At 40.8% G+C, this 26,967-nt stretch overlaps 1 protein-coding gene across 1 annotated transcript; it reads right to left on the bottom strand.

Moving 5' to 3' along the window:
• Positions 1-1,019: 1,019 nt before the first annotated feature.
• LOC126994900 (tigger transposable element-derived protein 7-like) lies at positions 1,020-25,788 on the bottom strand. The gene is made up of 2 exons (XM_050854167.1): positions 25,486-25,788; positions 1,020-1,520 (listed from the first exon to the last, which is right to left on the bottom strand). Exons 1-2 carry the CDS (start codon positions 25,786-25,788, stop codon positions 1,020-1,022), a joined length of 804 nt encoding a protein of 267 aa, XP_050710124.1.
• Positions 25,789-26,967: the final 1,179 nt, after the last annotated feature.

The raw sequence follows: 26,967 nt of genomic DNA, 5'->3' as shown, positions 1-26,967 counted from the left end.
GAATTATTCTATACAGGGGGGTCGCCTGATATGCGAACTTGGGATATGCGAACCACCTCATATGCGACCTCCTTCCTCCCTCCCTCCCCCCCTTGGGGGGTGGAGCACGTGGGAGCGGTGACTTGACTCGGTAGTAAAAGTTTTTTTTTCATTCATTTCATGTTCCCGACTTCGCTAACATCCATTTCCTACCAAATAATGAACTTGCTGTTACTCACTTCCCGAAGGAAGGGAAATAAACAATGGCGCAATCTGGCAACTCTACTCTGTGAGACGGCTCCACGTGTTCTCTTCATCAGTACGTCTAAAGCAGCCATTGCAAGCTAGCCTGTGGGCTATTGTTGTTGCTGTTGTTGTTATTATGGCGCCTCCAAAGAACTCGAAAAAGCAGTTTATTACATTGGAAACTAAGTTAAAAAAATGTGGCTGACTGCCCATATACCATTATTTACATGCTTTTTAAGGTTCCTAATATGCGAATTTGCGATATGCGAGGCTTTGAACCGCCCATATTCTCGCATATTAGACGACCCCCCTGTACATATATCTTCCACTATCCTGATGATACGTAACAGAGAACAAGAATTATTCCATACATATGTATATCTTCCACTATCCTGACGGATCGTCCATTGCTCCATCTTCACTGTCCAAATCAAACGTAGACAAGGAGGATGAGGCACTTGATGAAGGGCGAGAAGACTGGGTGGACGAAGGTGTTCTTGGCTGAAAAAACGTCACTCAGTGCTGCTCGCATCATCGGGTACAGTTGATTGCTATTTGAAATGTCCCTTGGTCGCTGGTCAAGAAACTGAAGCACTCCTTCGATGCAGGACCGGACTGTTGCCAAAGACATGGAAGGATCAGAAGGATCATCGTCGTCGTCGTCATCATCATCGTTGTCATGGCCGTGCATCACTTCCTCAGCTATTTCTTTGGTTGATTGGAGAGCGTAACCTGAGTCCTCCTCATCCACAGTGAGCCACTCCTGGACGTCCTCCTCTGTAACTATCTCGTAATCACCCAGGGCCCTCCTTCACCTCTCGCACCTCCCGGTCGAATCCTTCAAACACTTCTCGCATATCCTCATGGCCTCGTAGCAGGGGATTCCAGGCATTGGCCGTTGTAGAAGGGGGCACCTGTTTCCACGCATTCTCAAGGTTGTAGATTGCTGTCTTCAGGTTGTACCTCTTGAGGTTTGCTATTGTCCTCTGGGCTCTGGTGTCTCCTTCTTCTTCCCCCGTGAGCGTCACACACAGAATTTCCTGCATAAAGTGCCGGCGGTAGCGCATCTTTACTGCTTGTATGACGCCCTGATCCATTGGCTGGATGATTGAGGTGGTGTTGGCGGGCAAAAACATGCAACGGATCCTGCCGTCTCGTGACACTAAATCCTCCTTGGCAGGGTGGGCAGGGGCATTGTCGAGGAGGATTAAAGCCTTCACGTTGTGTGGTGTCGTCTTCAGTTCGGTGATCTGGTGCTTGGTGATGGAAGGGACAATGATCTTGTGAAACACGTCCTTGAAAATGCCAGAGGTGAACCAAGCCTTTGCTGAAGAAAAATAGTGGACAGGCAGGTGGTCCATGCAGTCCTTCAGCACACGGGGCCTCCTTGCTTTCCCAACCACAACTGGTGTAACCCGGTGTGTACCGTCAGCATTAGCGCCAAACAAGACGGAAATGCGGCCCTTGTCCAGCTTCCTTCCTGGCGCGTCCTTAATAGCTGTGCTTGCCTGTGTGTTGTTGGGCAGTGCCCTCCAGAATAGTCCGGTCTCGTCTAAATTGTAGAGTTGATGGGTTAGCAGTCCTTCGTCACTCACAACATCGATAGCAGCACTAGTAATCTCTCCACAGACCCTCTTGTTTGCTAAAAGATGACGCTTTCTGAACCTAACGAGCCACCCAGTAGAAGCTTTGAAGTCATTAATACCTAAATCGTTTGCCAGGGTTTCCGCTGCAGACTGTAGATCTACACCCCGCACTGGCAATCCAGAAGATACGTGCTGTTGCTGCCACTTGAACAACGCCTCGTCTAGGTTTTGGTATTTACCCAGCTTCATGGTCCTCGGTCCTGAATCTTTGTTCTTGTGGTGGAAGACAGCTGGGAGATGCTTCTGAGTGAACTGCCTTAACTATGGCCCTGTCTTTTTGATGTCCGTAACAGTAGAATTCCCAATGCCATATTCGTGGGCGATGGACGTTCCCGATTGACCCGCCTTCAGCTTGTCCAATATCTCCAGCTTCTGCTGTATGGTAAGGACGACTTTCTTCCTTTTCCCGGTTTCTTTCGGCATGGTGATGTAGAAAGAAGTGAGGTCGAAGCACAGGTAGAACGCGATGCGACTGCCCAGTGTGAAGTGTGTGACGCGACTGCCGCCGACTGACGATGTAAACAATGAAACCAAACAAACACACGCTACGCTAAACAAAGTAGTACGCTTAAAACATGTGATGTAAATGTTTTATTGTATGTTTGTCTGTGTGTCTCCTTGTCTGGACCAGTGTATGTTGATACTTGTGAGCGTTGCAGATCTGAATTGTGAATGTTGCAGAGTGTGATTGTGAATGGTTGTGCAAGCTTGCAAGTGTGACCTTGATGCATCGTGCAGGTGGAGACACAGTATGATGACTCATATTATCGCGCAACTCGTATGTTGGAAGGGGAATGTGGCATGGAGTGGAGAGGGAGGTCGTGTTTGTGTCGTTGTCTTGAGAGTACGGTGTGAGAGTAGTCGTGCAGTAGTTTGTTCGTTCGCCGCACCTACGTCCTTGCTGGGGCGAAGGTGCGGACGTGGTGTTGTTGAGAGTTTGTTTAATGTTTTTTGTCTAATACATTGATCTATTCGTTACAAGCTATTTTGGCAATACGTATTAGAAAGCATATTCATTTTAACTGTTCTTATCAATTTTAAATGTGTTAATATAGTACATATGTAGTTACTTTTATTTATTTTTGATGTTTTATAACGTTTTAGTATAGAAAAAAAAATTTTTTAATTGCATTATCCAGATCAATTTCGGATAATCCGGTTTTTCGGATAATCCGCTTTCGGATAATCGGGGTTTTACTATATATATATATATATATATATATATATATATATATATATATATATATATATATATATATATATATATATATATACCCTCTCGAGTTTTGCAATTCTCGAGTTTTGGTTAGTCCTAAATTCTTACCATCCCCACTTTCGCGCATTATCACCCTGAGTTTTGTGCTGCTTTGACACGTACGGGTCACGTCTACTTACCATCGGTGTCATGCATGCTACCTTTAAAGGTAGTATCACACTGGAAGTTTTCCTCCAAACATTGTGGCTATGGGAAGAGAGAGAGAGAGAGAGAGAGAGAACGGGTAGTTTTGAAGCCTCAGCTGAAGGCGGCTGCCTTACGATTGGCTGCCAGTTCTGAAAACACGCTTATGGTTCGCGGGGAGTCAGATGACGTCATCGCCGACGCCCACCCTATCAGCGGCTTCACTGCCTTAAGGTGGTGTCACAATGGCCATTTTCGTCCAACCGTTGGGGCTATGGGCAACACCCATACGCCCAACCGGGAGCGAGTTCACGGTTATCTGTAAGCTGGTGTCACACAGCGCTTTTTTTTCCCACCGAGTTGGTGCCAGCTAGGGCAACTGGCAATTCCAACTTTTCCGGGTGTGCGTCACACACGGCGAAGGTTTGTTGCCAGTATCCACATCCACAACGTAAACAAAGCACTTGCCCTGTATCAACATGGCGTCGTCTGCTAAAGAAAGGGCTTTCGCGGCTTGTGCTGCCATTACCCAAGTTGTGGGCTTGTTGCTGCAGTTAAATGGAAGGAAGAAACAGCTGTGGGTGTGGCATGCCTGTGGTTCCTGCATGCCAGTTCTCATTGTCACCACTGCGCGTGCGTGGGCAACCCACCCATCTTGACTCAACCACATAAACACATGGATCGAATAACAACAAACACACACACACACACACACACACACACACACACACACACACACGCACGCATGCATGTACACACCAGACTCATTAGGAACCATTGCAGATGTTTCTGACAAACAGAAACGACTTCACCATTTCTTGAGTGTGTTAGAATGTATTTGGTGAGTGGCTCACATGAACCAAACCTAGCTCTTGGCAAGAAGAGAGCAGTCGTCTTTAACACTGCTCTCTTCTTGCCATTGGGTATGTTTGGTTTGTATGAACTATCATCATCATCATCATTTCATCGACGCCTGCTCCTAGGAGCTCCCACCAGGGGATGGCCACGGCAGAAGAGCTTCCATCTTTCTCTATCCAGACACTCCCTCCTTGCCTGCTCAAAGTTTCTCAAAGATCTTTCCCCCCTCTCCCTAACGTACTCTTGCACCCTATCCCTCCATTTCACTGGAGGTCGTCCTCTAGCATTCCCTCCCTCTATCTCACTCACATACACCCTTCTGGTCATCTTACTCTCCTCCATTCGCTCCATGTGGCCAAACCACTTTAAAGTCTGTCGCTTCACTTCCACCACTCCACACTTCTTCCCTTCACCCCTGTGACACATTCCAAAACACTCGTACACACTTTCATTACTCATTCTATCCATTCTACTCACACCACAAGCACTCCTCAAATAACTCATTTCCACTGCCTGCACTCTAGACCTCTGCCTTTCCTTCCAGGCCCACATTTCACTTGCATATGTGAGGGTTGGTACTATTATTGTATTTCTCAAATCCCTCTTTACCTCCATGCTCACACTTCTGCCATTCATGATTCGTCCCAAAGACCCTACCACCCTTCTTCCTTGCAATGCCCTTTCTCTTATCTCTCCCTCCGTACCACCATGCTTACACATAACTGATCCAAGGTACTTAAACTCATTGACCTCCCCCATTTCTTCACCATTCAAAATTATTTTGCATTCTTTTTCACATTCAATTCCCACTCTATATGGGCATACAGTATCTACAACCTCACCTCTACTTCGCTCACAAACCATCACTTTACTTTTGTTGACATTTACTTTCAGCTTTCTCCTGTTACAGACACTATCAAAAACACTGACCAAATTTTGTAGGTCACTTTCATTTTCTGCAATGAGCACCGTGTCATCAGCAAACAGTATTGAATTCAGTACCCAGTTCCTTCCCTCATCGAACAGTCTTTCTCCAACTTCTCCAACTTTGCCCTTCATTTCTCTAATAACACCATCCATATAAATACTGAATAACCATGGTGACATGACGCACCCTTGTCTTAAGCCCACTTTTATCTCAAAATGTTCACTTGTTTCTCCAGTAATTTTGACACATGCAAATGCATCCTCATAGAAAGACTTTATTGCACTAAGCAGTTTTCCTCCCACACCATAAATCTTTAAAACATCCCACAATGCAATCCAATCGACTCTGTCATAAGCTTTTTCCAAATCCATGAAGGCAGCGTATAGTTTCTTTCCTTTTGCTATTATTTTTTCTACTACCATCCTGAAGGCAAATATCTGATCCACACATCCCCTTCCCTTCCTGAAGCCTCCTTGTTCTTCACTGATTTTCTCTTCTGTAAGTCTCTGCACCCTCTCTATTATGACTCTTCCATATACCTTTCCGGGTATACTCAGGAGACTTATACCTCTATAGCTCCCACATTCCCCTGTCTTGCCCTTCCCTTCCCCTTGTAAACTGGGACAATGATGGCTTTCGTCCAGTCTGCAGGCACCCCCCCCCTTCCCATGCTACTTCACATATCTTGACCATCCATTTAACTTCATCTCCTCCACACTTCAACATTTCTGCTGTGTTTCCATCAATTCCTGCTGCCTTTCTGTGTTTTAATCTTTTTATTGCCTGATATACTTCTTCATGTGATATACTTCTTTCCTTATATACTCCTCCTCTACCTCTACTCAAAACTGCTGCTGTTACGGCTGCTGGACGTCCATCCTCAAAATTCATTAAGTTTTTGAAATATTCTCTCCATCTCTCTTTCACAGCTTCCCCGTCTTTCAACATCTTTCCATGCTCATCCATAACTTCATTTATTTTACTTGAGGAGATATTTTCTGCATTTCTTTTGTTTTTTCCTTCTTTCCAATAGGATTTCCTGTTCCCTTTATATTTTTCACTTAGTCTTTTTCCAAAGTCTTCATCAACTCTCTTCTTACTTTCTTTTATTGTTTTTTTTAATTTCATTTTGCATTCTCTATATTTCTTTTTCCTTTCCCTTTTTACTTGTTCAGCCACACTTCTTTCTTGAGTTTTCTTAAAAAGTTCCCTTTTCTCTTTTACTGTCCTCCTTATCTCTTCTGTCCACCATGAATTTCCTTTCCTTTTTCCATCTCTCACCACTTTCATCCCTAACACTTTTTTTGTTGTAGTTTCCATTATTTCTTTAAATGTTCCAAAAACTTTTTCAATATTTGTATTATCTTTTACACTTTCCCATTTTTCACTTAAGGCCTCTGCCATTTCATGGTTATACTCATCTTTTATTTCTTTTTCCTGTAACTCTTCTGTCTTCAGTATTTCCCTTTTTACTTCACCTTTCTTTTCAAACACCCACTTTTCTTTCAGCTTTAACTTTGCCAGCACTGCAAGATGGTCAGAGCCATCGAACATTCCTCTTACTACCTTCGCGTCACAAATTTCTTTTCTAAGCCTTTTGTCTATTGCCACATAATCAATCAATCCTTTCTGCTCATTATCTTCTCCCCTCCTCCATGTGTATCGGTGGATATTCTTGTGCTGAAAGAAGGTGTATGAACTACTCACCAAATAAATTCTAACACACTAGGAAATGCCGATGCCATTTTTGTTTGTGAGAAACATCTGCCATGGCTCACAATGAGTCTGGTGTGAAAAACTCACTTTATTGTTGAAAACATGACACGAGCGCACCAATGCTATTTCTACGAGTTTACAACGTGGACTGAGACTAGAGCCGTCATCATCTGGCAGTCAAGAATTACCGTCGACCGAGCAATGATTAACACATAATCTCGCGAATTTTTTGCGTTTCTTGTTCTGGTGTGTCAGATTTAAAAAATATTGCCAAGAATTGGGGGTCCTGCGCAAGCCATGGCAGGGCCATGTCTTACATAAGAACATAGGGAAACTGCAAGAGGCCGGGTGGCCTACACAGGGCAGCTCCAGAATCCCCCCCACTACTCACGATGGGTGAGGTGTAGTTACAGGGGTTACAGGTAGAGGCTTGATCCTCATTATACCGGCGGTACTAGGCACGCACCAGTACCCTGCCACCTTACTGCACCCACACCTCACTGCCACCTGTCGTCCTCGTCCATGTAGCTATCCAGTCTACTCTTAAAACAAGCTATCGTCCCTGCACTAACTATGTGATTGCTGAGTCTATTCCATTCCCCCACCACCCTATTACTAAACCAATGCTTGCCTATATCTCTCCTAAATCTATACTTTTCTAATTTAAATCCATTACTGCGAGTTCTATCCTGCTGGCAAATTCTCAGTACTTTACTTATATCGCCTTTGTTGTAACCCTTGACCCATTTGAATACTTCTATCAGATCTCCCCGTACTCTTCGTCTTTCTAGTGAATGTAAGTTTAGATGTTTCAGCCTATTTTGATATGGGAGGTTCCTCAGCCCCTGAATCATCTTAGTCACCCTCCTCTGAACTGATTCTAGGAAGTTGATGTCCATTCTGTAGTGTGGGCACCAAAACTGGACAGCATAATCTATGTGTGGCCTAACTAATGCTAAATAGAGTCTGAGGATGACCTCTGCTCTCCTGTTGGTTACTGTCCTGTTAATAAAGCCTAATACCCTGTTAGCCCTATTCCTTGCACTAATACATTGCTTCCTTAGTTTTAGGTCAGAGTTCACTAACACTCCCAAATCCCTTTCACACTCAGACCTGCCTATCGCTGTGGAGTCTAAACTATACCCGTGTAATGGGTTGCGTTTTCCTACACTTAGTACGCTACATTTGGTGATGTTCAAATTCATCTGCCATTTCTCTGACCAAGCTGACAGTTTGTTGAGATCCTCCTGCAGTGCTTTAGCATCCTCCCCTGTCCTAATAGTTCATCCTATTTTGGTGTCATCTGCAAATTTACCTATGTCACCAGTTATCCCATTGTCTATGTCATTGATGTAGATAATGAATAAAAGCAAGCCTAAAACTGAACCTTGAGGAACCCCATTGGTAACATTACCCCATTCGGATTTTTTACTGTTAATGGTAACCCTCTGTTTCCTGTCGCTGATCCACGCCTTAATCCAATCAAATACCTTCCCTCTTATCCCATGAGCCCTGACTTTATTTAACAGTCTGTGGTAAGGTACCTTATCGAAGGCCTTACTAAAATCAAGATAAACCACATCATAGCTCTCATCATTGTCAGCTGCCTCGAATACTCTATTGTAAAAGGATATAAGATTAGTGAGGCACGACTTTCCTTTAATAAACCCATGCTGTGAGTCGTGAATTAAATTATGTCTGTCAATATGGTCCCTAATACTATCGGCTATTATTAACTCAATCATTTTACCTATAACTGACGTCAAACTAATCGGCCTATAGTTTTCCATAGAAGATTTGTCTCCCTTCTTAAATATTAGAATAGCGTGTGCCTGCCTCCATGAAACAGGCACCACCCATGTGGCTAGTGACTTCCTAAATACTTCTGTTAACTGCCCACTTATTTTAGTTTCACATTCCTTTATTACCCTGGGGAAAAGTTCATCTGGCTCTGGCGCCTTAGTGACTTTGAGTCTATCTATCTGTCTAATCACGAGCTCCCTACTTATGTTGATGTCGGTTAATTCTTCTACTTCTCCTCCCCTGTAGATCTGTTCTCCCTGAGGTATATCATCTAATCTTTCTTTGGTAAATACAGTTAAGAAATATCTATTTAACGCCTCACTCATTTCCTCATCACTATCAATCAGTGATTCTCCCGACTTAAGCGGCCCTATCTTATCCCTAACCTTGGTCTTTTAAAGCTGAAAGAAGCCCTTTGGATCGGTCTTTGCTTCCCTGGCAATTCTAATCTCATAATTACGTTTTGCCATACGTGTGTTTTTCTTTACTGCTCTAGCTAAATCGTTGTAACTATCCCTTAGGTGAGTTTCCCCCCTTTTAATTCTAACATATAGTCCTCTTTTCCTTCCTATTTCAGTTTTTAGCCTGTCTGTCATCCATCGTGGGTAATTACCTGTTGACCTGACTTCCCTGTGAGGTATAAACTGTTTCTGTCCTAATTTAATCTCCCTGACCAGACTATTGTACTCCAAGCTACTGACCTGACTAGTGACCTCACCAAAGATTAACGCCCCTCCCTGCTCTGGGTCCTGACCTACTTCTGATCTCACTCCCCTAAGCCTCTGCAGTTGTTTTCTTAACCCATGTAGTCTGCCTTCCTGAAGTCAGGTATTAATGTGTTGTTACTGCTGACTCTATCCTCCCATTTAATATTAAATCTAATTTCCTTATGATCACTGTTACCTAATGAATCCCCAACCTCAGTGTTGCTTATTAGTTAACAACAAATCCAAAATATTTTCTTCCCTCGTTGGTGTTCTAATTAACTGCTTAAGGAAACTATCCTGTATCACATCTAACAAATCCTGTGCCTCTTGGTCTCCGGATAAAGTATCCCACTCTATGTTCCTATAATTGAAATCCCCAATTACACACACATTCCTATATCTTGACGCCCTACTAATTTCTTGCAAAAGGGGTTGGCTACTGTCCCTGGTAAGGCTGGGCGGTCTGTAAAGTACTCCGATGACAAGCTTCTCCTTCCTACCTATTGTTTCTACCCAGAGGGATTCTGTATTGCTATCTTCCTTGATTGAGTTGTTAATGACACACTTAAGATTGTCCCTGATGAAGAGTGTGACCACACCCCCCTTCCTGCCTATTCGATCTTGGTGGAATAACTTATACCCTTCAATCTCTAATTCTGGGAGAAAGTGTCTGTCTGCAGTGTTTATCCATGACTCTGTTATAGCTATCATATCAAATTTCTCTATGCACGCCTTTCCCCTCAATAAATCTATCTTATTCGTATTCCTAATACTTCTACTGTTTGTATAGTACACATTTAGACCTACCCCTTGCCTTACCCTGCTGCTGCTATTACTATTACTACATTTAGTGCTCCCACTTGGTATTGCCATCTTAGGCCCCTTCTTACTTACCCTAAAAAACCCTGCAGGGCCCCCAATCCACGTTCAAGGGCATCAGACAAGATCTGTACCCCCTCCCCTGAAAGGTGAACCCCGTCCCTCTGGTATAGGTGGCTCTTGCCAAAGAAACTGTCCCAGGCCTCAACAAATGTCCATCCATTGGCTTTGCAATAATCTGCCAACCTGCAGTTTAATGCAATAGCCCTGAACAGCCAAATGGCACCAACCCGCCGCCTTGGCAGAACCCCACACACCACAGGAACCCCGCCTTTGAACGTAATTCTTCGAAGAGCCTCCATGTAGCGACGCAGGAGCTGCTCACTACCTAACCTGCCTATGTCGTTCCCTCCCACGCTCAGGCAGACGATGGGTTTGACTCCCTTGCCTGACATGCACGACTCCACCCTGTCGCTGACATCCCTAATCCCCGCCCCAGGAAAACACACCCTGGTCCTACGTGTCCTATCTTTAGCACAGAAGGCCCTATCTAACAACCTGACCTGGCTATCCCCAACAACCAAAATGTTACCTCTGGGCAGGGATTTCTCATCTGCCCTCCTCTCCTTCACCTCCTGCTCCTTCACTCCCTCCCTCAGCTCAGAGAGAGCCTGGAAGGAGTTGAATCACTCCACAACCGCAGGATTGGTCCTCTTCAACTTTAAGCAGCTGCCATGGCTCTTGACTACCTGCCAGCCCCCATCTTGTGACGGTGTACTATGTACATCGCCTGTCTGAGGACCTGATGAACGAAGGACTCGACTTTCCTTCCTCATGGCCTCCACAGTCCTCTCCGACTCTTCAATTGAGAGAATTTACTAACTCAACTGTACCCCCACCGGCCCTGCCTCCTCCCCTCACTGCACCACTGTAACTCATCCCACCAGACATGGTCAACCCAAGAGCTAGCCCGAGCACGTCCTATCACTTTGAGGACCTGAGGTGAACTGACCTTGCCGGCTTCACCTCCATAGGTCTATGGCAATGACCTTTTCCTGAGCTTCCTATGGGTAACCCTGCCAGGTGGGAGTGGACACAAGAGCTCAAGAGGTTACTGTTGCACCACAGACCATTTTAAAGCATCACTGTAGGATAAGTAAGAATTTCCCGGTGTGAAAATATCGTTCTCTTCAGAAACACTAAATTGAAACGATGCCATTTGTCAATATTATGTAGAGAAAAGGACGTTTTAAGAAACTCTGTCGCATGCAATGACGCTAAGTAGCTACTGAAATACTCCTAATGAACTGTAGATCCCGTAACTGACTGAAGTAACGCCTGTTGTCATGGTTGGAAACTTACCAACCTTTCCTTAAAATACAGAATGCCATTTGTTCTGTATTTGCCTGTCTGAATGGTTAAGCAGATAAAATTCAGTGTTTAAAAAATTTATTGAGCACATTTTTTGGTGAACCACAAAACCCGTCTTTAATATTATGTTTGTCAAGGGTCATCCTGAAATACGTGTAAGATACGCGTCGTAGCATCTCCCCCATTCCTCCTGCCTTCACCAGCAACGGGCAGTGGCTGTCAGTCATGGGTAGGCCAGAGAAACTTTTGTGTTACCATCCGTTCCTTAAAATATGGATTCGTTTTTTATTGGAGGATGGGATGTTGCGTTCCTTATTTGTTTTCGATCAGTGTGGCAGCCCTAACTGAGGCTCTCCTTCTATTGTTTTCTGCTCCGAGTACTCTTGTCTTACAGCTCTAAAAGGGAACCCACGTTCAAAGACAGATAAATGTCAGTGAAAAAGGCAAAGTTATATACACATGCATTATTGTTTGTATACATTTTCCCTTTTATGCCTCTCCTTAGGGACAGTTCCCATGCATGCTTTAAAGGTACAGGAATCCCTCGTTTATCGCGGGGGTTAGGTTCCAGAGCCCCCCGTGATAGGCGAAAATCCACGAAGTAGCGAGCTTGTATTTATTTTGTTATTTATATACAGTAATCCCTCCTCTAAGAAAAGGATCTTGGAATCACTATATCAAGCGATTTAAAGCCTGGTCAGCATTGTTCAGAGGTAGTTAAAACTGCAAACAAATTGGTTGGCTTCATCAGACGAGTCTTTAATAATAAATCGTAAAAAGTAATATTAAAACTGTATAATTCATTGGTTCGACCCTGTCTAGAGTACTGTGTACAGTTTTGGTCTCCCTATTACAGAAAAGACATAGAAAAGTTGGAACGGGTTCAACGAAGAGTAACAAAGATGATTCGTGGGTTGAGAAATTTATCATATGAACAAAGGCTTAAAGAAATAAATTTATTCAGCCTATCAAAATGAAGAATGCGAGGCGATTTAATAGAAGTGTTTAAATGTCACAATTTGAAGATAAGTGGTAAAAGATTCTCTTCGCATGAAGTTAAACACTTCTTCTTCAATCGAGTTGTTAATGTTTGGAACTCTACCCTGTGATATCGTTGATAGTATAACAGTTACGTCCTTCAAGAATAGATTAGACAAGTATTTTTAATCCAACCAGCAACTAAGATATTACTCATTGTCGTAATAACGTTAAGTTCTTTAGAATACTGGTGTCCTTGTCCGTGTTTATCACCCAGTTAGTGGTAGCAGTAATGGTAGTTCTTTCCTACATAAATTCCACGCAGTTTTTCCATGCTGCATGGTTCTTTTTTCTTTCCTGCCAGCTTTGGCTGGCATCTTCATCTTCCATCTTCATCTTCCACCTTTGATTAGATAGTTAGTGTAGCTTGTCACAAACAGCCTCGTAAGTACCAGCAGGTCTGCTGTTGTTTGTTCTTCCTTTGTGCTCCTTTGTGTGTCTATCGCGGGGGTTAGGTTTCCTAATCCCCCGCGATAGGCGAAAATCCGTGAAGTAGCAACCTTATATTTTTTTATTATTTATATATATTTTAAGGCTTTATAAACCCTCCCTACACTCTTACAAATCTTTCCCACACTCTTATAAACACTTCCTCTGACGTTTCATTGTTACGACGCGGTCCCAATAAATGACACTATAATTCTTGTTTTGACTTTCGACATTTTTTTCGTAAATACGAACTTCGCGCAGGAATTAGTTTGGCGGGGCGGAAGAATACTCAGAGAAAGGACAATATGAGCGTAGCTCACTTCTTTTATTTCACAACTAGGTAAATTCGGAAGGGGAAAGGGAGGAGAAGGACAGAGTGAGTCATGAAAAATACTGATAGAGGATGTAAGAAGGGAGAACAAGGAAAAGTAGTGGAGGAAAAGGAGAGATAAAGAGGATGAAAACAACAGTGGGGGGGAGTCATGTCAGGTCCTGAGGGAGAGTCAGGTGAGGTCCTGAGGTCAGGTAAAGGTGAGGATAGAGGGAGAGAGAAAAGACGTGAGTGGGAGGAAAAGAGATTAAAAGAGAAAAACTGGGAGGGAGGTGAAAGGAAAAGAATGAAATGAGAAGGAAGGAGAAAAATACGGTGACAGAGGGAGAAGAGAGAAAGGAAGTGTGGAGGAGTGAACCAGGGAAAAGACTAATGGCGCAATAGGCCGCGACGGAAAAATAAAAAATAGGTGGGTGATGTAGGTTCTTATTTAAGTGTGTTCCTAATTACGTTGATTTATATCGTTTTCATTTTTTTGTCTTGAAAATTATAATTTTACTGCAAAATCCCGCGATATAGCGAAAAATCCGCGAGACTGCGATAAGTGAACCGCGATATGGCGAGGGATTACTGTAATTTATATATGATATTTTATATATATTATTTATATAAGCACCCTGTGAATCTCACCTTAGCCCGTGTGAACAAGGTCACCCAACCACTAGTTTCTCGAGAGATTCAAAGTCAGCTACATTTCACACGAAACTCATCGAAATTCTAGTCAGAAACTCAGTCAATAACATGTCGGTTACTTGTGTGGTCGGCAAGTTGTGGTCACAAGAATAAGAACAGCGTATCAGCTGTTCGGTTCAGTAGCTCTCCTCGTGTTTATTCCAGTACCGCAAAGAGTTCCATGAAACAAGATAAGCTTGTAGTAATCATTTTGAGCAAGTTTAGGACTTTAGTCTTGTTCAAGTGTAGCCATTGCCTCATCCTGTCTGGGTCCTCACTGCCAACTTCTCGAGCATTTAACGGTACCAAGCTGTAACACACTCTCCCTTTGTCTCCGAGCTAATCACTCACGAACCAACAAATGATACGGTCGCTGAGCCAATCAGGGCCCAGGATACAGAACACAGTGCTCTGGATGGTCGCCTCCCATCCATCAGCCAATAGTGTGCCGTGTACGATCACACGTGAGCAAACTAGCTCAAGCGTAAGCGGCCGTAGCTGCGTTTTCCATACGTGCAAGTCTTTGTCTACTTATCTGCTGTACGCTACGTATTTTATTTCAATTTAATATTCTTTTCATATGTTTTTATTAATACTTTCTTAATTTTTTTATATTGTTTACTTTTTTTTTTGGCCAGAAAATGCTTCTTTTACTGCAAAAAAAAGTAAAATAATAAATATATTAAAATACCTCTATACCTCAAAATCCCATGATATAGCGAAAAATCCGCGATATGAAATTAAATATTTACTAATAAAAAAACCTCAAGACTGCGAAAAGTTAATCGAGATATTGTGAGGTATTACTGTACTTTAAAAATAGAACTGTCATTGTTAGCAATATGAATCAGATCTTTTGGGAAATTTATTTTACACATATATTGTTACGCCATTCAGGTTTGTTGTAGAAGAAAAAGAAATGTCAGTTGATATGTATACATACTTCTTTATGTGGCTGAGATTCTTTCCACTCCAGCCTCCTTCCATTTTTATTGAATGCTTTCAATTTACATGCCCCAGCAAGGTGTTGTAAATTGTTTCAATTTTCTGCAATGCATTTATTGAGAAAACCTTTTTCTTGTTTTTTTATATAAAAACGGGGTTTTTTTTTTTTTTTTTTTTTTTTTTTTTTTTTTTTTTTTTTCCAAAAAAAAAAAGGCACAGAGAGCCATTTTAAGAGAGGAATAGCTTGCATATCTATATATATATATATATATATATATATATATATATATATATATATATATATATATATATATATATATATATATATATATATATATATATATATATATATATATATATATATATATATATATATATATATATATATATATATATATATATATATATATATATATATATATATATATATATATATATATATATACATCCGATCATCAATCCGATCGTCCGATCTTCCGATCTGATCGGAACAGCAATTGGCAATCAGAATGCAAAGATTGGATCACCTTTGTAAAAGGTAATCAGACTGTGGAGATCGGAACTTCACAAACTAACTTTCGATCACCGATCACATAAAAAAAAAATGTGGTCAACGTTGTCATGGCAACAACTGACTGCAGACATTTTGAAACCTCACTACTCACTTCTTACAATTATTTTTGTACAAGTTGCTAAATAGTTTCTTCAATAAGCTTATTTATTTATAATATTAAGCGATAATTATTGATCATTGATTTATTTAATCCTGGTAAGGTATCGTGAACAAGACGCGCAGGCGCAAAGTCGCTTTATTTACTTGGCACTCACTCCATTAACCCAGTTAAACCGACTAACCGCTGTACCTGGTGAGGGACAAACGCATTTTTATATAATCTAAGGCTTTATCTTCTAACTAGAGTAATTCATGTATGTGAATATGACTAGGCTGTATGTTACTATAGTGACATAATCTATCAACTCTAAAGCCGCGTCCACACTAGGCCTGACGAGGCGACTCTTGCACCACCTTGCCAGTCTTTGTTATTCTTGTAATGTTTATTTTTCACCTGCCAGATGCAGGGGTGCTGTTTCAGAATATCGATCATCATATGAGTGTTACCCCGAGTTCACTCAACGTTGTCTTCAACATTTTCAGCTTTGATTTGAAAGCAGCACGCAGTTGATGTTGCCACGTTCACGCCTCCTGCCCCCAAAATACCTCTCGCCAGAGTGGACATGCTTCTGGTCAACATATTTATTTCAAATTCTGTCTGTATGGATAAAATAGGCCCTAAATTCAGCTATGGTGCTATTTTTTCTTCATGTAAAATAGTAAATGTGGCATAAAATATGGATTAAAGTTGAGGAAAAATCACCTGACCTGGAAACGGGTGCTGAATGGTCGTGACGTCACGATGCAGTCAGCAGGCCACCAACTTTGTGTTACTCCAAGATTTCGTGTCGTGGTGTATGTTTCCAGTGGCTACCATTGCCTGGAGACGTAACCCGCAGTCGTTGGTGATTCGTGCCAATGTGTAAGAGTATATATATATATATATATATATATATATATATATATATATATATATATATATATATATATATATATATATATATATATATATATGGACAAAAGTACTCCACGTAAGATATTTCTGTCTGTGCTCGTGAATCCTGCAGTATTTTTTTAGTTTCCCCTTGGACTAACTTTTCATCGTGAACTCTAACTATTCTCTCTACTGTCACATCCTCTGATCATAGAATATTGGTCTGCATTCGTTTTCTTCTTATTCATCTTCAGGCGTTAATTCTCTCTCTCTGACGTTCCAGAGCCATTGTTTTTTTCTAGGTTAGGCTTGGTAAATTTCCATAATACTGATATGAATACAACCTTGATTATTCTCTATAGTTCCCCCTCGGACTAACTTTTAATCGTGAACTCAACTATTTTCTGCAGAGCAGAGGCAAATCGTTTGATTTCACTCCCATTTTAATAATATAGCATATTTCCAACACTCTTAAGGTGTTCTGTAAGCACCTATAACATACCTGTTGGGTGCAGTTTGGAGCTGGAGTGGCCATAGCTGATGAAAAAAACAATGGACACAACACTAGTACTGTCGTCTGCTGTACTCCGCTTGAGCCTGATGACATTACGAGCTAATTTTTGGTTTCTCCCCGTGAGATGAGAATATGTGATATCTCTCCAATATCCAGTCAACTAGTGATTTATAGGACGTAATATGTGCACTACGTTATCATTGGTATGTGGCACAATGCATTTCTAGTCTCTTCCCAGAACCGGAAACATGTCCATTGCCAGCAGCGGCCTCATGCCCGTCCGTATTATGTTGTTTTTGTGAGTCCGTGGGCATACATGAGTCGCCTCGTGAGGCCTAGTGTGGAGGCAGCTTAAGGCGTGGTTCCCACTATTCTGTTTTCACAGATCCGTCGACCGTCAGTGACGTCATCGACGGATCAGTTGCCCAAAGTGATCGGATGATCGGGGATCAGAACAGCAAAAAAGTGATCGGTGCCCACCACTGATATATATATATATATATATATATATATATATATATATATATATATATATATATATATATATATATATATATAATATTATGATATTGTATTATGAGATGAAACAATAATTTCTAGGATTTGTCACAAGCATCAAATGCTACTTTGTAATTCATGCACCTAAAAATATTTTATTTTGTTTACCCACTTATTTTTATATATCAAATTGTACTGTAACTAAGTAACCCAAAAGTTTCAATTTTTTTAATGAAAAGAGTCTCCTAATATGAGTATCTTGTGAATTTATGTCCTTCCTTTGACCTTACACATGTGGCTAAGAATGTGGCACTTGTGTAAGTGTTTTTTGCTCAGTGAGTTGAGTGGAATGTTTTGGAAAGTGCATACTAGTCATTCAAGTTGACAGTATGTTCTTTCTGGTTTGTGAGATTTGGTCTGTTGATGTTTTTAGACAATAGCATAATGTGAGTTTCCCTGTCAGCATGTAGATAAGAGTATGTATTAGCTTTTGCTGTTGTTATGCTAATGCCTGTATCTAACCATTTGTTAACAAAAAATATTTATATTCTTGTGGTAAAAAAATTGTAATGATGTTGATGTTCTTCATGGAGTGAAATATGAAGGGTGATGATGAAGTGTAAACAAAATATGGCAAGGTGCCATTATATTAAACAGTTCCCTGCAGTGTGTAGGCGGGTGGATGTCATGTGTAGTGTGGCTGGTTGACATGTATGTGTGGTGTGTTTGTGGTGCTGTTTGGTATTATGTATGGTGTGAATGGATGGCATGTGAGGTGATGTGTGGTGTGGTGTGATGTAATGTGTAGTTAGACTGGGTGTTATGCATGTGTGCTGTGTTGTTGTTTGTTGGGGTTTGGTATTGTGCATGGTGTGAATGGATGTCACAATTTTCTTTGTTCCAGTGTTGTTAAGTTCATTTCCTTTAATCTTTCCTCGTATATTAATCCCTCCAACTCTGGGACCATTTTTGATGCCATCCTCTGTATTCTTTCTAGTTTCTTTATATGCTTCTTCTTATGGGGGGACCACACTACCTCTGCATATTCTAATTTTGGTCTAATCATGGTAGTGATTAGCCTTCTCATCATGTCCTTGTCCATGTAGTTCAATGCTACACCAATATTTCTCACCAAGTTATATGTGTCTCTAAAGATCCGATTTATATGACTCTCTGGTTGATTATCATCCCTCATCACTACTCCCAGATCTCTCTCTTCATGCACTTTTTTTAATGTTTCACCATTTCCCATTTTGTATATCCAGATTGGTCTTGTTTCACTTTTACCCATTTCCATAACATGACATTTTTTCACATTAAATTCCATCTCCCAATCCATACTCCATTTCCAAATTTTGTATAGGTCTTCTTGCAATATTTCACAATCTTCTTTGTTTCTTATATGTTTTTGTAGTTTAGCGTCATCAGCAAATAGGTTTATGTAGCTATTAACTCCTTCAGCCATGTCATTTACATATACCAGGAAGATTATCGGTGCTAATACTGAACCCTGTGGTACTCCGCTTTCTACATTTCTCCATTCTGATTTTATGTCCTTGACCACAGTTCTCATCTCCCTTCCCATTAGGTAGCTTGCCATCCATTTTTTCATATTTCCTTTCAATCCTCCTTTATTTTCCAGTTTCCATAATAGTCTTGTATGTGGAACTTTGTTAAAGGCCTTTTTCAAATCTAGATAAATACAATCAACCCATCCATCCCTTTCCTGTGTTCTGTCTGTCACTCTTGAGTAAAAACTGAGTAAGTTTGTAACACATGATCGGCCCTTTTGAAATCCATATTGTTTGCTGGTAATTAACTTGTGCTCTTCTAGAAATTTAGTCCACTGCTTCTTTATTATTTTCTCACATATTTTGCACAAAACACTTGTCAGGGATATGGGTCTGTAGTTTGAAGGTTCATCTTTCCTTCCACTGTTATATATGGGGACCACTTCAGCCCTTCTCCACTCATTGGGCACTGTACCTGTTGCTACTGAGCATCTTATGATGTCGTATATTGGAACAGTTAATTCATCTCTACATTTTTTTTAAATACACCCAGAGACTCCATCCGGTCCTACTGCTTTTCCCTCTTCTAGTTCTCCCAGTAATTTATAGATCTCTTCTTTGTTTACCATAATCTCTTCCATATGAACTTATATTTTATTCTCTTGTGGCTCAATAAAGATTGTTTCTTTGGTGAAGACTTGCTGGAATTTTCTATTTAATAACTCTGCCATACCTTTAGGGTCATTGACTTCCACATTCCCGTCTCTCAGTCTTTCTATTGTTTCTTTCGGTTTAGTCTTCCCATTTATAAATCTGTAAAACAACTTAGGCTGTTCTTTGCATTTTTCCACAATATCCTTCTCATATCCCTTTTCTTCTTCTTTCCTTATTTTCACATATTCATTTCTCGCCATTCTGAAGTCTTCTTTGTTTCTTTGATTCTTCCTTCTTTTTAATCTTTTCCATGTTTTGTCCCTTTTTTCTTTTGCGTTTGCACATCTGGCATTAAACCAGTCCTTCCTACCCTTAACTTTGGGTCTGTATACGGGTACATATTTTTTGACGCCAGTGTTATAGGCTTCCATAAAGATATCATACTTTTCTTGTACTTTATTTTTTCTCAGTAACTCATCCCATTCCACTTTCTCGTAAAACTTCAGAAGGTTTTCCATGTCTGTCTTAATATAGTTTAGCCTTTTTGATTTGTAAGATTCGTCCTCTTTAGTAACCTCCACTTCTGTATCAATCTCTATGGTTACATGATCACTCTTGCCCAGTGGACATCCATACCTTAGTTCATCCTTGATGTATATTCCTTTTGTTAGTACTAGGTCCAGTCTTGCCGGTTCATCGTCACTTCTATATCTTGTATGTTCATTCACTCTTTGTATCATAAGATTCTCCATCATTAATCTTAAGAATCTATCTCCCCATGCGTTATCTCCACTATTACTCTCGAATATCTCCCAGTCAATCTCTTTACAATTGAAGTCACCAACTAGCATAACTTTTTTGTTTTCCTTAAGCATTTTGCTTAAACTCCGTATAGTGTCATTGATCATAGTGTCGTGCTCTTCCTTACACCAAGAGTTTGTTCTAGGTGGTACATATGTGGTTATAATTGTCAACCTTTCCTTGTTTTTTGTTTCCATATTTACTTTCGCAATTTCAGCTTTACCTTCTCCGTATTCTACCGCTTTCACTACTAACTCCTTTTGTGTCATTATCATCACTCCACCTCCCCCTTTGCCCATTCTATCTTTCCTCCATATATCATAGTTTTTATTTATCTCTAATTTAATAGCTTCGTTCAGTTTGGTTTCCGTTAAGCATACGATCATTGGTTCTTTCTCCTTTATGAAATCTTGCAGTTCCAATTTACTAGTTAGTAATCCATCTACATTTGTATACATCACTCTTAAACATTTACTCTTATCTATCTTTTCTAACTTTCGTTCTTCTTTATCCTCTCTCTTGTGTACCACTTTCTGATTCGGTCCCCTACTATTCTCCAAAAAAATATCTCCTTTTCTTCCACAGATCTTTCATTATTCTTCTCCTTCGCCTCTGCTAGTAGCTCGTTCCATTTCCTTCTTTCTTCTTCATTTCTATTTTTCTTTATGTATATATCCTTGCAATCTTCTGTTTCCTTTAATTTAGTTGTTCTGTACAAAATATCCTCAGCTGCCTTCTGTGATCTTAAATTTATTTTTATTGGCCTGGTCTTTCCTTCTGTGTATGGACCCATCCTGTGGATTTCCTCCACCTCTTCCTGAATACTTTGTCGTTCGTCATCATTTAAATTTTTTAGTAGGTCCTTAATTGATTTCAATTCCTCTATCTCTTTTAGGCTTATATGTGATCATCTTTTCCTTCAAACTGAATACTATCACACTCTTCTTCTTGTCTGCAACTTCCCTGACTAGTTCTTCATTTTTCTTTATTACCTTAACCACTTCCTTTTCTACATCTTCCTTATCTTCTTTCATTTGTTGCTCGATTACCTCTCTAAGATTCACGTTTGCTTTCTCACTCTCCACTCTCCAGGTCTTCATTTCACCCAATACCTCCTCCCTGACTCTCTTCTCCTCCTGGGTGACTAATTTCTTTAAACTTTCATTTTCCTTTATAACCTCTCCCAGTCCATCTTTCATCGACTTTTCATATTCTGCCACTTTTCCCTTCAACTCTTCATTCTCTGATCAGTTGCTTGTCCTGTTCCTCCAATCCCTGAACCCTAGCTTTAAGGTCTCTATGGAATTCCCTATTTTGGGATTCCTCCATCTCTCTTTTTTATCATTCCGATCCACTTGTCCAGTTTTCTTTCCAGCATTAACATTCGTTTGTAAATAGTTGTCTCTCGGCTGGCGAAGCCAGAGAATGACCTATTTTGTTCAGTTTCTTCATCACTGCAACCATACCTTCCTTCTGCACCTCGTAACGGTGTTGACCACGTTAACTGCTCCTCCTCTCTGCTCATCTTTCTGGAATTCACTTATTGGAGACGGGAACCGACGCTTACATCCCTTCCAGACCCCATGTAAACACAACAACAACAGGCGATCAGCTGATCGCGGCACAGGGAGTGGGGCAGGAGCGGAGCGGCCGACGTGTTGTTCCTTCGGTGTCGTGTGTATGGGTGTGTGTGTGTCTTTACCTAGTTGCCAATTACAGGAAAAGAGCCATACTAGGCTCGTGCTGTCCTGTCCTGTCCTGTCTCCGTAACGCATATTATCCAGTTTGGCTTTAAATTCATGAATCGTTTTTGCACACAGTCTCCTCATCAAGTCCTTTCCATGTTGTTATGCTTCTGTATGGAAAACTGTATTTCTTGATGTCTCTCCTACAGTCGCTCTTCTTCAATTTCTTACCATTGCCTATTGTTACACTTCTGTCACGTACCACTAGGTCTTCCCTGTCCAATTTCTCCAACTCCTCTTGTATCCTGTATAATGCTATTAGCTCCTCTCTCTCTCTTTTGTTCTCCAGTGTTGTTAGTCCCAATTTCTCTAGTCTTTCTTCCGAGTTTCCTGTAATTTAGTCGCTGCTCTTTGTATTCTTTCCAACTTTCTAATTTCTTTCTTCAATCTAGGTGACCACACTAATGCTGCATATTCCAGTCTTGGACGTATCATCGATGTTGTTAGTTTCTTCACCATTTCTTCATCTAAATATGTAAACGCTGCTTTTATGTTTCTAAGAAGATTGTATGTTTCCCCAGTTATCCGGTCTATATGTTTTCCAAAGGATAACTTGTCTGTTACGATCACTCCCAGATCTTTTTCTTCAGTTTTTTTCATGATTCTTTCATTACTCAGAGAGTAGTTCCCCGATATTCGTCTACTGCTCTTACCAAACTCCATCACGCTACACTTCTCTGTATTGAATGTCATTTCCCATTTGCGTGACCATTCACTTATTCTATCGAGATCTTGGCTCAGGGCTACACAGTCTTCTTCATTAGCCACCCTCCTCATTATTTCAGCATCATCAGCAAACATATTCATATAGCTTGTCACCCCTTCTGTCATGTCATTAATATAAGTTACAAACATAATCGGAGCCAACACCGATCCTTGGGGGACTCCACTGGTCACTTCCATCCAGCTTGATTTATTATTCCTGATTACAGTTCTCATTTCTCTCTTCATCAAAAAGTCCACAATCCAATCCAATATTGAACCACCCAGACCTCCAACATGATTAAGTTTCCATATTAATCGCTTGTGTGGTACTTTATCAAACACCTTCTTTAAGTCCAGATCCACACATCTGCCCAACCGTTTCTTTCCTGTATTATATCAATTACTCTTGAATAGAAGTTGATCAGATTGGTTACACAAGACCATCCTTCTCTGAATCCGAATTGGCTATTTGTTAATATACTTTTTTCTTCTAAATACTCCACCCATCTGTTTTTTATAATTTTCTCACACATCTTTGCTACTACACTTGTGCTAGTGAGACAATAATCAAGTTGCTTAACTTTTCAGCTATTTGCTGGTTACACTTTTACCACCCAATTTGATATATCATCCGGTCCTGCTGATTTCCTCGCATCCAGTTCTTCCAATAATTTCCTAACTTCATCTGGTGATGTGTGTATTCTCTCCAGACCCACTCTATTCCCCGGCACTGCATCTACACCTTCAAACTCACTCTCCCTTGTGAACACTGTTTGCAAACAATTATTCATCACTTCTATTATTTCACTTATACTATCAAAAGTTTCACAATTAACTTTAACTTTCTGAATCTCATCTCTATTTTTCAACTTTTCATTTATGAACTTATAAAACAGTTTTGGCTGGTCTTTGCACTTATATCCAATATTTTTCTCAAAATTCCTTTTTTCTTCTCTTCTTACTTTGACATAAGCATTCCTCTTCCTTTTGTACTCATTCCATTGATCCATCCTCCTATTTTTTCTCCTTTTCCTGCTTGGCGTCTACACACTTTCTATTGTACCACTCTTCTCCTGATTTTTGGCCTTCTTTCATCCTTGGTACCTACTTTTCCACTCCTTCATTGTAAATCCATAGGAAGATAGCCCATTTTTCCTCCACATTTTCAGCCTCAAAAAAAGTATCCCATTGTGCTTCCTCAAAATCCTTCCTGAGTTGTTCAAAATTTGCCTTATTAAAGTTGGATCATTCTTTCCTGTAGTCCTCATTCCTGATTATTTTACCTCCTTCTCGTAATATGTACTCGATAAGTACGTGATCGCTCTTCCCTATAGGGCTTTTATAGTTCATCTCCTCTACGAGATCCAGCTCCCTGGTGATTATCAAGTCCAATCTAGATGGCTCGTCTTCTCCTCTGAATCTTGTATTTTCCTCCACCCACTGTGTGAGGACGTTATCTATAACCAATTCCAAAACCTTGTTCCCCCATGAAGCTTCACTTCCTTCCGTTGACCAGTTTTCCCATGACACTTCCTTACAATTAAAATCCCCCATTATCAGAATCTTATCCTTTTCCAGCAATCTCCTTAGGCAGTCTATTGTATCTTCCAGCTTCTTGTACAATTCTTCTGTCCATGAGCTGGTTTTTGGGGGACATACACCACTACAATATTTCTGCATCCTCCCCTGCATTCTTACTCCCACATTTAAGACCTCTGTTTCCCTTCGCCATAGGTGACACTCACCACAGTCAGTTCTTTTTTCATCAATAGCATCACTTCTTGTTTATTTTCTCTATTTCTTGTCTATACATTATATTTACTATCCCCTAAGTTGAATGGATCTATACTGCCAGACAATTTGGTTTCCATAATCCCCATAACACCTGTTTTTTCCTTGCTCAGGTAATCTCCTATTTCTAACATTGACGATATTAACCCGTTCACATTAGTGTGTGCCACCTTCAAGCTGTCTCCTCTTCCCTTCTGTACCACTTCCTTAGGTCCATGTCCATCACTCTCCAGAAAAACTTCTTTTTTTCCTCTTCTGATCTTCCTTCATTCTTTTCATTAGCTTGATTCTTTAATTCTCTTATCGTGTTCCTTTCCTCCACACTTGTGTCCTTTCTTACCCAGACTTTTTTGTAGGCCTCTGTTCTTGCTAACTTCCATGCCTTTCCCACCACTTCTTCCACAGCAGCTTGAGACCTAAATCTAATTTTTACTGGTTGTTGGGCTCCTTCCTCGTACTTCCCAAGCCTGAATACTTCTTCGATCTCCCCTACCAGCTCATGATCTTCCTGAATTGCTTCAATTACTTGCTCCACTGCCTTCCTTTCCTTCTTTTCCCTTGTATGTCTGACTGGCATGTGCTGTTCATTAATGCCCACCACTATTACAGACTTCTTTTTTTCAGCAGAGTCCCTCACTATTTCTGGTTTTTCTTTTATCACCTTGATCACCTTTTCAGTTATAGCTTCATCCTTAGCCTTGACTTGTTCCTCCACAATTTTCTTAAAGCTAACGTTCTCCTTTTCTTGCTCCTCTTTCCAGACTTTATGCGTTTCCTTAAATTCCTTGACTTTAACCTCCGCGTCTTCTGCCTTTTTCTCGTTCAATGTTACCTGCTTGTGCAGGTCATTATATGCATTCTTCCAAACATCCTTCTCTGTCTTCAGAATGTCCACCTCTCTCTCCAGTGTCCCCAATCTATCTCTTATATCCTTCATCTCCCTTTCCAAGTCTATGAGCCTCCTTCTCAACATACCGTCTCTGTCTCTGGTTCTCTCCATGTCATCCGCGAAGCCCTCACACTCAAACTCTTGCCTTTTTGCTGCCTGTCTTGTCCTGACCCCTGTGCCCGGCGGTGAAAGCACTGCCAGCAGGAGGGTCGGTAAGGCCGCCGCTCCCGCCTCCTCCTCGCTCATTTCTCGATGTTGTACTCTGTCAACAGCCTTTGCTTCTTCGGGACAGCACGATTGTACCCTAGCACGGCTCCCACCTTAGTAATTCACGTCCAGGATTTAATCCCATGCAGCTGTGGTGTGAATTTGGAGCATGTCTGGAGATCAGTTGTGTCCATCTGTGTGAGTGTGTGTGTGTGTGTGTGTGTGTGGATTGTTATGTAGGGATCATCAGTAAAGTTTTTTTTGGATGGTGTCTTTGGTGTTGTGTTGTAGTGTGTGGCTTGGTGGATGTGGTTATGTTTTTTTCCTTGTTTGGCAGGATGTGGTGATGGTTTTTCCTTGTTTGGCAGGATGTGGTGATGGTTTTTCCTTGTTTGGCAGGATGTGGTGATGGTTTTTCCTTGTTGGGCAGGATGTGGTTATGTTTTTTTCCTTGTTTGGCAGGATGTGGTGATGGTTTTTCCTTGTTTGGCAGGATGTGGTGATGTTTTTTTCCTTGTTTGGCAGGATGTGGTGATGGTTTTTCCTTGTTTGGCAGGATGTGGTGATGTTTTTGCCTTGTTTGGCAGGATGTGTTTAATTTTTTTCTAGTGTGGCTGGATGTGGTGTTTTGTTTTGTGTTTTTGTATTTCATGTGTTTTTATCTAGTTGTAGTTTTACAGGGCCTTGGTTTACGCTTATGTGGTCTCGTCTCCATATCTATATTTGTCCAGCTTTTCCCTAAAGTTGTGGACACTCTTCACTGATACTAGATCCTCTCTTAGTCTGTTCCAAACCTCTATGTTTCTTTGCGGGAAGCTATATTTCTTTGTCTCTCAAGCGTCTTCCTTTTCTCAATTTTTTAACTGTGTCCTCGTGTGTTGCTCTTGTTTATTTATCTTAGTAGTAACTCTTCATGGTCTATTCCTTTTTTTATTTTATTTATTTATATTTTTTTTTTTGGCATAATTTATAAATTTGTTTTAGGTTTCCCCTTTCTCTTCTTTGTTCCAATGTTTGCCGGTCCATTTCCTTTTACTTCTCTTCATATGACAATCCCTCCAGTTCTTGAACCATTTTTGTTGCCATCCTTTGCATTATTTCTAGTTGTTTTTTATGTGTTTCTTCGTAAGGGGAGACCACAAAGTTTTTGCATATTCCAATTTTGGTTGAATCATATTGGTTATTATCTTTTTCATCATGTCCTTATCCATAGCTGGG

The sequence above is a fragment of the Eriocheir sinensis genome, unplaced genomic scaffold (genome assembly GCF_024679095.1).
Source record: "Eriocheir sinensis breed Jianghai 21 unplaced genomic scaffold, ASM2467909v1 Scaffold912, whole genome shotgun sequence".
In the NCBI taxonomy this organism is placed as follows: domain Eukaryota; kingdom Metazoa; phylum Arthropoda; class Malacostraca; order Decapoda; family Varunidae; genus Eriocheir; species Eriocheir sinensis.
This window is presented reverse-complemented; position numbering and strand designations above follow the sequence as displayed.